This window comes from Natrix helvetica (genome assembly GCF_964273705.1).
Source record: "Natrix helvetica genome assembly, chromosome: 1".
In the NCBI taxonomy this organism is placed as follows: domain Eukaryota; kingdom Metazoa; phylum Chordata; class Lepidosauria; order Squamata; family Natricidae; genus Natrix; species Natrix helvetica.
In genome coordinates this window covers 250,522,543-250,537,206 of record NC_138548.1, presented here as the reverse complement: position 1 = coordinate 250,537,206, position 14,664 = coordinate 250,522,543, and the positions used below count along the sequence as shown (strand labels likewise).

At 39.8% G+C, this 14,664-nt stretch overlaps 1 protein-coding gene across 5 annotated transcripts in view; it reads left to right on the top strand.

Annotated features, from left to right (window-relative positions):
* The window catches only part of TNRC6C (trinucleotide repeat containing adaptor 6C), a 153,732-nt gene that overhangs the window by 64,341 nt on the left and 74,727 nt on the right, over positions 1-14,664 (top strand). For all 5 annotated transcript variants that reach the window (XM_081936109.1, XM_081936111.1, XM_081936108.1 and 2 more), the window contains exon 4: positions 8,918-9,250. In XM_081936109.1, the coding sequence (XP_081792235.1) occupies positions 8,918-9,250 (333 nt within the window). The remainder of the gene's footprint in view (positions 1-8,917; positions 9,251-14,664) is intronic.

Here is a 14,664-nt window from a genome sequence, read left to right as displayed (position 1 = left end):
AATTAATACATTTGTTCAAATCTGCTGGCAATTTTCCACAATGCTTTTTAAAAAGTCCACTGTTTAGCTAGTGCTGGGTATTATGAAATTCCATGCAAAGGATTTTCTTAGTATATGTCACAACTTAATGCTTTATTACTTTAAAATACCTTTTACAAATAATTACAGTATTTGATATCTAAAGCACAGGGAGTCATGGATCCAATTCATTTGTGATGTATAAGATTTTAATTATCTTAGTAGTATAGTTGAGTGTCCCTGTTCCAAATTCTATAATCAGGTGAACTTTATTTATGACAGGCACACTCCTTTTTATTATGTAGTATTTCCCAATCTCTCAATGAATATGAAAAGAGCCTATGTTTTTAGACTATCAGAGCACATTAAAAACTTCTTTATAATAGTTGAAAAATATTAGCCCTACAAAACAATGTTTAAGGTCATTAATTTTAAGTTGGTAACTAATTACCTCCTTATTCTTACAATTGCTGTCAGCTGATTAGTTTTTTAATTATTTTATAGCTCTTAACTGATTGATTACATTTAAATAAATTTACATATTTTAATATACTAATCATTGTGCCATTATAAGGTTGATAAGAAAATAGGCCTTTTTTGTCTTGAGATTGAAATATATGTTTAATTTGTGCTATATCAGCAACAATAAGGGTGTGGAACTTTTCTTTTTCAGACACAGTCTGGTATAATAGTGTAGAGGAGACAATAATACAAAAGCAGAAAAGTTCCGTTGTTTTAGATAGATAGATAGATAGATAGATAGATAGATAGATAGATAGATAGATAGATAGATAGATGATAGATAGATAGATAGATAGATAGATAGATAGATAGATGTGTGTGTGTGTGTATGTGTGTATATAAGCTCTATCTATATAAGATAAAGTGTGTGTTATCTACTTCAGCTGAATGTCAGCTTCTGCTTCCTATTGTTTAGAGAAGAAATATATTTTAGCTTAATTGCTATCAACCACATTGGATCAGACCAAAACCTGATGAGCAAAAGTCTTCCCTTCTGTTTCAGCATGATACACAAATTCCTTTGGCAAACAGACAAGCAGACACGAGAGCAATGGCACCTTCTCTTTTCTATAGTTTAGCAACTATTTCATTTCTGGCAATCAGAAATAAATTGCTGGTTATATCCATTCTAAATAGTCATTGATAACCATAGCCTCCAAATGTTGTCCAAGCCATTAACAGTGATTCTACTCTATCTTCTATTACAGGGGTTTCCAACCCTCAAGCTGTGGCTCAGTACAGGGCTGTGGCCTATTTGGAATTGAGTGACTGTGAGTGGCTGGCCAGAGTGTGCATGTGCGCAGCTCAACTTGCACAAGTGGTGGGGTAGTGGACACTCGGATGCGTGTGCAACCGCCCGCCACTCGAGTAAGGCTCCATGTGCATGCGTGCCAGTCTATAGCTCGCATGGCCCAGTTCCCCTCTCCCCCACCCAACCGGGCCGCCAACCTGCAAAGGTGGGGGTCTGCCATTCTATTAGCTGGTTCTTTAGTTTATGTAAATTTTTATGGATGAGCATTTCATTTTATCAATGTGTATGCTGAAAGTGTATTAAGGAAAGCTGGACTGAGAGAAGATGAGCAATGGTTTTAAAACTGGAAGAAGAAATGTTAATAACCTGCATGATGCCAATGATACTATTGTGAGAGCTAAAAATGTAAAAGCTCTACACGTTCTGGTAATAAAAACCAAATAGCACAGTGAAAAAATGGGATTAAAATTAAATATAAAGACGAGCAAACCAGCTTTACAACTATCAATAACTTCTGCCTTTTAGGCTCAGCCATCAACATCAAAAGAACAAGCAGTCAAGAAATGTGCTTCAGTAGCATTTAGTTGAGCAACTACAAAGGCTTTGGAAAAGATATTCAGATGCCGTGTTATATGTATACTTGCAAAGATCCAAATTCTACATAACTTTGTAGAAGTGAAAGTTGGATTTTGAAGAAGCAGGATAAAAAGAGTATTGATGCTTTTGAATTTTGGTGTTGGAGAAGTGTCCCAGGTGATACTATTGCTCGTGCGATTCTGATTGTTAGAGAGTAAGAAGCACCAGGAAACAAAATGGCTGGTAGAAATAAGAAAAACCCTTCTATTAATGAATCAAAGATTCCCCCCCCCAATTTTTTAATAAACAACATTTTTAAATAAAAAGATATCTTGAAGTTCATTTTCTAAGAGACTGCAGTCAGTTTACATCAGAGTGGACATTATAAATTTCTTAAAGATCAGCTTAAGTATAGTCTAGCAAGTTGTATTTAATAACAATACAGTATCTTCTCAGATTTGAAAAATCAGATTTCTGCTACTTAATTCAGGTGTAATTCCTATGATTTTGGATTTCCCTTTTCTGAGCCAAAAAGAGAAACCTGCATTGGGAAAAGAACCCTGGTGTCATGTGTCTTGGCTGACTTTGTTTACAGGAGACATTCCTGTCACTGTCCGTGGCTATTTCTAGAGAGGCTATGGATCACAACTTCCCATTCCCCTGAGATAGCAATTGGACAAAGGAATAAATAAGGTGTATACTGAATAATTTACAAACAGGTTTATTTCATAATAATAATAATTTCAATCCCATTGAGGTCAGCAGAAAGGAAAACAAGTGAAATCAAACTATTGGGGGTGGGATGAAAACCACTGGCCAGATAAAAATTGTAAAAAGACATTGGAAAGAGCAGTTCCTTAGCTGTGGTCCCCATCTCTTCCTGATTTCTATTTAAGCACTGAATTTAGCCCAAGCCGCATTTGAAAGTGTGGCATATTTAGTTGAAACACCTCTAAAGAGAGATTTCCCCCCCCCCTTTAAATATAAAACGGCAATTTACTGTTGTATGAACAAGCCTCTGTCTTGCACATAGCACTTTGTTTTTGAAGCTGCAGCAGCAAGGCGAACAAGCTATGAATATTTAGAAGAAGTTTTAGTTTCAATTATTCAAAGACATTTCAGTTTAAATCATGTTTTATCAATGTATTAATTGAACACTGGATTATAATTCACTAGTTTCATAAAAGTTTGATGCAAAGATTTGATTAATCCAATTGGGGAGATGCTTCTGATCTTTTGCAGATGCACCAGAGGAGAAAGAGGATACCAGGGAAGGATGAGCCTGAAGTTTGTGTAGGCTTGTTCATAGAACCCTAAACATACTTTAACATAATATCAAAATTTACCCTTTGGATAAAGCAGCTGGCTTTATCCAAATGCTGTTTGAACACATGAAGTAAAGACATTTTTGTCTGCTTGGATAATGTAATAATTTTTAAAGCTGTCTCTCTTTATTTCTTATATCATAAAAACAGATGGCAATTATTTCTAGAAAGATGACTAGCGTTTATTTTGGCAAAATTTCTGTTTACCTACTGAAGGAATTTTATGCTTTTGATATTGGCCCTACATTTTTTTGTCATGTAATCTTCAGTCCTATTGTGCATCTGATATTTAGTTTTTCCAGATTGCCCCTATGCAAAATACTTCTTAAAAATAATTGCAGTTGGCCTGTTGCCATATCCAAGTTATTTCTCAAGCCAGCCATGGTTTTTTTTTCCCCCTGTTATTGTTATCTTTGGGCAGTATTTGGAATTTTGTAGCAAGAATGCTCATGCTTTTTCTTTGAGGTAAAACTTCTCCCATTTAAACCATTCTGAGAACTACCAGAAGCATTTGGTTTGGTGCAGATAATACCTTTTCTTGTCTAGGCCTTTGGTTGATCTGAGGTAGGAGCTGGTGTAAACCAGTATGTTTGGTCCTATTATTTCTGCCAAGGTTAGCGTGTGTGATTTATTTGTTAGTATTTGAGGGCAGGTACATCTCCCTATGTGTGTCCCAAAACACCACCTAGATAGCTTTGTAATATTTTGCTTTAGGTAATGAGCACCTGCAATATCCTTATTTGAAAACCTAATGCAGTATTGTCTCCTTTAACAAATTACTTTCACTGAAGAGAAGATTGTAATCTGACAATTGTATCAGGTAATTGCTTATTTGTTTGAAATAAAGGGCTCAGATTTTTAATGGTAATTATGTAATGCTTTAATGCATAATTGCCATATAATACTTGGAAGGATTCATCATCTAGCGATAGCCGAATCACTCAAAGCATTTCCTATGTAAAAATATGAAATTCTAACCAAATTTAGATGTGAGCTAAAATAGTGCTTTAAAAATTTCTTGGTTTGCATATAAATGCAGGTGGAAGGGCAGCTCCTTTGTGTCTAACTGATCAATTCATAAAGGCACTTCAACTCAGATAAAATAAGCTTCAGTTGTGAGTAGAATAATCAGATAACAATCATATGAATATATCCCATCTAAACTTTTCTATTTAAATGAGACAAAACATTGTGTTTGGAAGTATAATAAGTAAATAATATCCATGAACACCTTCCTCATCTCCAATTGTTTTTAGAAAATATATTCTGCTTGTATTTTCTATCACCATAGAAGGTGATAGAATCTACTAGACAATCCATACCTCATTATGACATTACAGAAATATTTCCTTATTGAAACAGAGAAACAAAATGACCAAGTGTGGACAAAGAAGCCAGTGGGAGTAGGAACAACTGCTGGCTTCCCCGTTGAGTTTCCTTGGGGTAATCTGGCAGGGAGCAATATAAGTCCCTGTCTCCAGCAGGCAGGTAAGTGGCTGCTGTTGGGTGGGGGATGGAAAGAGGGATTATGAGAGTGGCTGGTAAACTGTCCTGGAACATTAAATAATGTGATCACAACAGTAGGAACCACAACTTCCCCAATTTTCATTCCCTCGGGACTTATGGGTCCCAAACTTTGGACAGTCTATAAGTTAGCCCATTTGTGGCACTTTAGTTCAAAACGTGTTGTCCTGGGATAATATCACTTTGTCCAGTTAATTATCTCATGAGAATGAGAGTTTTAGTAGTATATAGATTTTGCTTAAAATGTTTAGATAGCCCACTGTGTAAGCATGCTGTTGTAGTGAATGCCCTCACTGAGCATGGATGTGATAATGCTGTTATTCGTAAGGCCTCGCCTAAGTGTAATGACCCAGGGCTGGGCATGGAAGCAACACAGCCGGAACAAAGGCTCCCCTTTATTGCACCAACTTTCCTTCAAAGGTCCCACCGTTCACTGCAAGTCCAGGAGCAAAGCTCTAAACACGCACCTCCAATAGTTCCTGGCTGCTATTAGTCCAGAGGAGGCACACAATTCTGAGAGCAGCCACAGTTCAGGGAATTTGGTTCCAAGGAGTCCTCGTCACAGGAAGAGTTCACAGGGACTGTAGCATAACCCGGAGCAGAACTGTGTCACTGCAAACTCGCACATAGCCAAACCAGGCAAGCAGGGCAAGGTACAGCAAAGTATCCAGATGTTGGTAACGGCATATGAGACTGGAAAAAGGCAACACTTGTTCTGACAAGTGCCCCTCCCAACGGCATCTCATTAAATCTCATTCCTCAGATAAGCCTTGCAAAGAGGGGCAAGTTGTTGGGTTGTTCTGCACTGACCTGTCTCCTCTCCGTGCTCAGGGATCAGGGGGATATAACTGCTCGTTGCTGGAACTCTGTCACTCCTCTGCTCTGCTGCCTGCCCTCTCCTCCCACCCTTGCTTGGTCATCCTGCGCCCTCTCTCCTTCCCTGGCTATCCTTCTAGGCCCAAGGGACCTGGGATTACTTCATCCTGCTCCTCTGATCATTCCTCCGTAGGCCCTAGCTCCATCTCATCCTCCTCCTCAGACCCAGGCTCCAATGGGGCCATGACACTCAACCTTATTTCTTATGTTTTCAAAAGCTTTAATAAGATAAGATTTTTTTTAAAAAAAAATCAGAACTTTAATTCTTGCCGCAAAATGTTCTGCATCAGTTGTTCAATTTCACAGTTGTGAATATAGTGAATGACGTTGTATTGCCCCATTAATTTCTGTGTGATTTCATCTATTTTTATATATTTTGACTTAGCAGGTTATGGTAAAAGAAACCAAATGTATTAATAGAATCTTTGTTCTCTTTGATAGTGCATTGTTCTTGGATAATGTTACCTCGGTGGGGATCAGGGTCTGTGTTTTATTCCAGTTAAAAATTCAGGAAATGTTTCTAGTTTTGAGCAGCGGCAGAGATTTAAACAAAGTCAGTGTTTCATCTATATCCCCAGTATATACATTCCTGGTTTGTATTAAATGCACTGCAAATATAATTCACCACAGTCACAAATGAAGTTGAAAAGAATATAAAACATAAAAGCTGATGTGAATTTTGTAGGAAATGTAAGCTATTTTTTTTAATTCTGTGGTAGCACAGAGTATCAGGGAAAAGAAGATTGGCATCTCTGCTTCCACCTAAGTGTAAATGCCTGATTTCCACAATTAGAAATTAATTGAGGCATTTGTGAAAGTCAAAATTAAAGCTTCGTTGTAATTTGTTAAGAAAATAGTAGGATTGCATGTATTTGCCTGTAGTCTTGGTTACAGTTTTGACTTAGTTTTGTGTATTCCAGGGCCGTGATTTGCTCATTTTGAAGACACTCACTTTTACATCTATATTGTGTTATTGTTCATTTTGCCTGGTAACATTCAAAGTTGAGTATATATCCATGATGGCGAACCTATGGCATGCGTGCCAGAGGTTGCCTGCAGAGCCCTCTCTGTGGGCACACGCGCTGTCACCAACTGCTCTTTTGGTTTCTGGCATGCACATGTGCACCAGGCAGCTAGTCTTCGTGGGCGCCAGAGCACTAGGAAACATCCAGAAAAACATCCAAAAAACAAGCTGTTTTTGGAGTGTTTTGGGGCCATTTTCAAGCTGTTTTAGGACTGAAAATGGTCTGAAAAATGGCCAAAACACAGGCCCCCAAAATGGCCAAAAAACAGCCATGTGGTAGGAGAGCAGTATATATACCAGTGATGGCAAACCTTTTCGGAACGAGTGCCCAATGCCGGCCAGCTGGTCTTCGGTTTCCGGTGATCCGACACGCACAAAGACCAGCTGGCCGGCATTGGGCACTCGTTCCGAAAAGGTTTGCCATCACTGGTATATATACTGCTCTCCTACCACATGGCTCTAGCCTTAAAAGTGATCACAAACATCAGTTGGCTCACAGTCCCAATGCAAGACTTGTAAATAGATCTCAGTGCACGGAGCATACAACCCTGGCAGTATGTAACTTATGTTAATTACTGATTTGTTTCCAGTTCGAAGTCAGAGTACTAGTTTGACCTTTAAGAACTTAAACAATGCAAGGCTGGGCTATGTTAAGGACGGTCTGGTTTCACACGTGTGTGGCCTTGCCCTCTGGCCAGCATTTATTCATTTAATTATGAAATTTATTTGCCACCCATCTCGTATGCAATGACTCTGGGCAGCTTACAAACATGAAAGCATTGAAAACATTAAAAACATCAATAATGGAAACACAGCCAATAAATCATTAGCAAATAAAATCATTACCACCAAATGGCAAAGGAGGAATGCCTCTTTTTAAAGGCCTCTTCTGCTGTTCTTTACCTACAGAAGTGAGAATGTTGGATATATAAAATGTTACTCATTAATTTGGTGTCCTGACTATGGAAAGCTGGTTCAGTTGCTGCTTGCCTTAATAATGCCCAGTGAAAACATGGGGCAAGTAAATATTGAGTATTTAATGGAGTTTTTCTTTTGAAATAATTTACTTTTCATGCTTCTCTTAATACGTTTTAATAACCAATTTATATTGCTGTAAAATTACATTATAAATTGCTGGACTGTACAGAGGATATTACAATGTTTTGTAAATGAATTTATTATGTAATTATATCATAGTAGAATATGATTCTTAAAAGACAAAATATATAAAGCCTACTAAAAAAGCATAATTGATTATTTGTGTAATTTTGGAGCTAACTAAAGTTAGGTGGGTCTTATATTTTAAAGATATAAATAAGAATATTTATGTCTCTAAAATAGGGAATTTTAAGGGAATTTTAATGAAATACTTTAGGAAAGAAATTTGTTCATATCAATATTAGTGTGAATATATCTAATGTCAACCTGTCAGGATGATATATAAACCAAGGTGCTATTGCACTTTGAGATTCACAAATTTTAAAGTGTGTGTGTGTGTGTGTGTGTGTGTGTGTGTGTGTGTGAGAGAGAGAGAGAGAGAGAGAGAATTAGATTATTTTATGATGCCTTTATTACTTATAAGTAATTCAAGATGACAAAGATGCATACTGCTCATTCCTCCTATTTTCCCGACAACCGTAAACTTTGTGAAGTAAGTTGGGCACCCAGTCCAACTTTTATGCCTAAAATGGGACTAGAACTCACAATCTCCTGGTTTCTAGGCCAGCACCTTAATTGCTACACCAAAAATTATTCAGTGTATTATTATTATGGAAAGCTGTTTCTTAAAATGGAGCAAAAATAAATTAAGACTAGAAAAACTGACACGTTTTGCTATTTCTTAACGTCAGCAGTTGTAATTCCATATAGGTAGTTCTCAACTTACGACTATTCATTTAACAACCATTTGAAGTTATAATGGCACTGCGATATTGTTGAAGTGTTTCCTTAATGTAAGTTTCCCCAAGTTTAATATGCTTTTGATATCAGAAAACAGAACAATATTATTATGGCATACAGTTAGAGAGATGAAGAAAAACAATTTTAATATATAGTATACAATTTTAGAAATCACTTGAGATGTCCAGAAATGTTGTTTTGAAATGTTCAGTTACATGACCAAACCTAAAGAATGTAACATTTATGTAGCATAAACTCTGCTTCCTAAGTGTTATATGTTTGATTACTTCACTTGCTTATTCAAGCAAAGAGCATGTTGATGAATTTTAATTTCAAGTGCATTTAAGAAGAATTGTATTTAATTCTCCCTCTTAATATTTTCTTAACTTTTTATTTTCTTAGTGCCAGAACCTATTAAGACCAGTTTAAGCCAGCCCCAACCTGCCGGTACCAGTACCAGTACTTCCACCAGCACTATTACCAACAATAATAATGGCAAGCGTGCATCTGCCAATGGGCAGCAGCCAGCTGCATCCCGATACCTGCCTCGTGAGGTGCCTCCACGCTTCCGCCAACAAGAACAGAAGCAGCTCTTAAAAAGAGGCCAGCCTCTGCCTGCTGGAACTCTGATCAGCACAAGCCCAGCGCAAAGTACTGGACAAGTAGGAACAAGTCCTCCTCCACAACCAGGAGTAGGTGGACATCACCACCCCAGTAAGACTCAGATCCCCACAGGTGAGTGATAAGGTTGAAAGAAATGTGCTATAAGCAGGACAATTGTTTAATTGCTCAGCTAAATAGCTAATATTTACCTCAGAGTGGTTTGGTTTCTGATTTAAAACACTGTGGTCATGTAGAAAGGAAGACTCATTGTTCTCTGTTATAGAATCAGTTTCACCTGGAAAGTAAAGGTGAACAATACAGAGACAAGACCTGTATGAAGTAATGTTGGTAGCTTATTAAACGGGAGATTCATTGGAATCCTTTGTTGATTATGGGCCACTTTTGGCCATAATCTAACTAAGGGATTTTCTGTGTACGTCTTTGAGTTAGGCTCTGTAGAAGAGGCAGAAATAAAACCAAAGTTGAAACCATTATTAGAGTAGATTATAAAAGCATTGTTTTGAGTGGTTTGAATGCAAAGCAGAGCTCCCATGTTCATAGCGATTCATTTTGTGCTTGAAATCAAAATTTGACTGTTCACAGTGAAACATGCATGATACAAACTGTTTGAGTATATAGTTATATCCATGACTTACTGTTTGAGAAATGCTACTGTAGCTCATGCAGATGTCATAAGTTGTCAGTCCACTTATATGGATACACACACAAGCAGGAATGCTAGGAATATAGACTTAATTCTGAATTATTTGTATAGTGCTGTCTTAATATATTTTTTTCAAAACTGAATGATTTTACATCCAGATGTTTGAATATTGCTAATGCTTGCAAATTGGCTTCTCAAAATCTGACTGTAAAGTTATTAGCTATTTAAAGTAAGCCATGGTTTTTGCAGTTGTTGCTTTAAGAAATGTCAAACCATGAGTTGGCAGTCATGCATACTCTAAATGTATTATGAGATATTGTAGCAGGATGAACTGCTCCTGTGAGAGTTAATGGGCTTTAGTCCAACTTGTATCATAGATGAGTGGAATTACTTGTGGATCTCAGAGTGTATTTCTTCCTAAGAATAGCTTGAGAAAATGAGAGCTGAAAAGTCTGCTGAAATTGATCGAACAGTGTTAAATGCAAGACTTATTTGAAGTAAGTAAGTGAAAGGAGAAAGCATCGTCTATCATATGAGCACTCAGGATGATAAAAAATCAGGCACTTAATTCAGTAAATAGAGGGAGACCTGTAGTATTGCCATGCTTTTAAATTTAGTTTTTAGGCTGTACTTTAGGCTGTATGTTCCATTTTAAAAGTTACTGGAGAGAAGAATACTATGCATTCCAAACTTAAATTATGGGGTTTGCAACTACAAAATGAAGCTGTTGACTTTGGAAGGCTCTAATAGAGATTTAGGCAAGATCTTAAGAATGTTGCACCATTATAAAGAATTGGTTAACCTTGATTCCTAATAGAATAGTCCTATTCATAACATTGTATCTTTCAGTATTGGTTACTAGCAAATAATATTAAGGAAATGTTATTTCCTTTATGTTTGCTTGAAGACTTTGAATCGGCATTTAGTTGGACTTTGTGTAGAATTATAATAGATTCAATAGACTTGTGTCTGATTTAAAGGACTGTTCTTACAATCATGAATTATAGCATCTTGGCCTAAGAAGTTGGCTGTTCTGCCAAAAAAGCACTCAAGATAACTAACAGAAAAAGGTTAAAGGGAAGTGGTGCTTACAGTTTTGTCCTCTGTCATCATTTATATTGGACTGAATCTTCACACTTACACAATATGTTGTCCGGGTCAGAAGAACACCAAGCCATATTGTAGTTTGATTTGTTTGGGGACTGTTTGCTTGGGGCTTAATATAATATGCGACTAAGAATATGTAGCTACTCATTATGGTTTTCCATTATGTACAAATAAGGCTACTGTGATTTATTCAACAAAGCATGTGTTTAAACAGTTTAAACTAAAAAATGTCTGAAAATGAGTTTATGTGTACACTCATTCCCTTTCTGACTGCACTTCCTTGCTAATTTGCCATAGGCGCTTAGATGAATTCTTCAGTGCTAATAAGCATTTGCAAGTGCAGGGAAAAATCTTCCTTCTCTTTTCTCTTCTCTCCAAGAGGGAAAGATTACATACAATATTCCAGTCTTTATTATAATTTATTTTTTTAAACCATTTTTCAAGTTATTTGATTTTATATCTGTACTTCCTTATTTTCCTGGTATTGTTCATTTGTTTCCTGACTCGGCTAAGCAAGCTACGTTGAATGTCAATTTTTATTATATTCTTAACATTGTTTTTATTATTTTTCCCTTTGAACTTGACAACTGTGCTACATTGTGGTTTTACTGTGAATGGAATATTTAGCAAGGCAGTGTCAAATATATCATTTATAACAGTAAAGTTAAAGAGTTGTTCTTAACTGTTGTTGCAGCCCTATATCATGTGCTTTTTGTTAACCATTTTCCTCATAGACTTATGATCACTATGGAACCCAAAATTTATGCTGCTAAGCAAGATTGTTAAGTGAATCCATCTTTTCCCATTGACTTTGTTTGTCAAAAGCAAGCTAGCAAGGATACAAATGGAGATTACATAAACCTGGGATAGTGCTGTCATAAATATGTGCTAGTTGTCAAATGCCTGAATTTTCATCACATGAACATGGGGGTGCTGCAGTGGTTGTAAGTGTAAAAAACGGCCATAATCACTTTTTTCAGCGCCATTGTAACTTCACGGTCACTAAGTGAATGGTTGTAAGTCAAGGACTACCTGGTACATATAATAAGGTTCATCTTTGTTGTTGAGTAATTTTAAAATAGTAGTTCAATTATCACCAAATATCCATGATGGTTATCATGGATATATGGCACACGGATTCATGTTTGCTGGCACGAGAGCTGTCAGGAAATATGTCAGGTGACACACTGATTCATATTTGCTGGCACGCACGCTGTCAGCTCCAGCATAAATGCGCGCGCTGGCCATCTGATTTTCAGGCGTCCAGAGGGCAGGGGGAGCTGTTTTCTCCCTCCCCAGGTTCAGGAAAGCCTCTGGAGCCTTGGGAGGGTGAAAAACGGGCTCAATGGGCCAACCAGAAGTTTGGAAATGAACTGTTTCAGGCTCAGGAAAGCCTTCAGAGCATGGGGAGGGCAAAAAATGATCCGTTTCCAGCCTCTAGGGGGCTGGGAGAGGCCATTTTCACCCTCCCCAGGCTTCAGGAAATAATAATAATAATAAGTTTGAATTTATTAGCCGCTCCCTTTCCAAGTAGGACTCGGGGCGGCGTACAATGGGGCATATAAAACACAGAAAATATATAAAACACATAGGCGTACATACAGAACATACATACAGATACACAAACACGGACTCGGAGGAGGTAAACAATTTACATCATATAGACAGTTAAAAGACCCGCATTAAAATACCCCAATTGTAAAAACCCGATATAAAATTAAGATTTAACGTTTAAAATACAATTTAAAAACAGTTAGGAGGAATAAGAATAATTACGATTGAGCCAGGCCAGATAATTGAAAGAGGTGGGTCTTCAGCTGTACACGGAAGGAGCGGAGATCGGAAGTAATCCTGATGTCACGGGGGAGGTCATTCCACAGGGCTGGGCCCACCACAGAGAAGGCTCTGCTCCTGGGTGTCGCCCCCCGGCACTGTTTGGCGGACGGCACCCGGAGAAGTCCCTCTCTGTGTGAGCGAATTGGTCGTAGGGATGTGTGGGGCAGGATGCGATCCTGCATATAACTAGGCCCTGTGCCATGAAGCGCTTTAAAGATCATAATCAAAACCTTGAAACGCACTCGGTAGACCACAGGAAGCCAGTGCAGCTCGCGCAGGAGAGGTGTTACAGGGGAGTACCTAGTCCTCCCCATAATCACCCGCGCGGCCGCGTTCTGGACCAACTGTAGTCTCCGAGTGCATCTCAAGGGAAGCCCCATGTAGAGAGCATTGCAGTAATCCAGGCGAGACGTCACTAGCGCATGGGTGACTGTGCGTAGGGCATCCCGGTCCAATAAGGGGCGCAATTGGCGCATCAGGCGGACCTGATGGAACGCCCCCCTTGCCACGGCTGTTACATGGTTATCCATGGACAGCCGGGCATCCAGGAGGACGCCCAGATTGCGCACCTGTTCCATGGGGGCTAGTTGGACGCCCCCGATGGCCAGAGATGGAAACACCTGGTTGAACCGGGAGGCCGGAAGCCACAGCCACTCCGTCTTGGAAGGGTTGAGTTTTAGTCGGTTGCCATCCATCCAGACCCGTACGGCCTCCAGACACCGGGACATCATTTCGACGGCCTCATTGGGGTGGTTCGGGGTGGAAATGTATAGCTGAGTATCATCAGCATACAGATGATATCCCACCCCAAAACCACGGATGATCTCGCCCAGCGGTTTCATATATGTGTTGAACAGGAGAGGCGAGAGTACCGATCCCTGTGGCACTCCACATGTGAGTGGCCTCCGGGTCGAACTCTGCTCCCCTGTCAACACACGTTGCGTCCGATCAGAGAGGTAGGAGCCAAACCACCGTAAGACGGTGCCCCTGACTCCCAGCCCCTCTAGCCGGTGCAACAGGATACCATGGTCGATGGTATCGAACGCCGCCGAGAGATCTAATAGGACCAGGATAGAGGAACAACCCCTATCTCTGGCCCTCCAGAGATCATCAACCAATGCGACCAAGGCCGTCTCTGTGCTGTGCCCGGGTCGGAAGCCGGACTGGCGCGGGTCTAGATAATCATTTTCCTCCAGGTGACATGGGAACTGCTGTGCTACCACACTCTCTACAACCTTCGCTAAAAAAGGAAGGTTGGAGACTGGACGATAATTGACTAGGTCCGTTGGGTCCAGGGAAGGCTTCTTGAGCAGGGGCCTCACCACCGCCTCTTTCAAGGCGGCCGGTAGAGAACCCTCACCCAGCGAGGCGTTCACCAGGCCCAGGAGCCAGTCGCGCGTAACCTCCCAGGATGCCAGTACAAGCCAGGAGGGACACGGGTCCAATAAACATGTGGTAGGTCGCAGACGTCCACGCAACCTGTCCAAATCCTCGATGGCAACCGAGTCGAACTCCTCCCAAAGCGGTCCCTCAAGACTCGCAACGGGCGTCTCTACTGAATCACTGAAAGGGGTCCATCCCATCCGGATTTGAGCGACTTTATCCTGTAGATAATTCCCAAACTCCTCTGCTCTGCCCTGTAATGGGGCTTCCCGTGGTCTCTCAAACAAGAGGGAACGGGTCACCCGAAACAGGGCAGCAGGGCGGTTATCTGCAGACGCAATAAGAGCGGCACAATGTTGACGTTTGGCCGCTCTTAATGCCACAAGGTACGTCTTCAAATATGCTCGTACCTGTGCTCGGTCAAATTCGGAACGGGAGGATCTCCAACGACTCTCTAGGCGTCTCTTGTGGCGTTTCATCACCCTTAGCTCCTCGGTAAACCAAGGTGCCAGGGTGGTTCGTCGCCGCAAGAGAGGCCGCAAAGGCGCCACCCGGT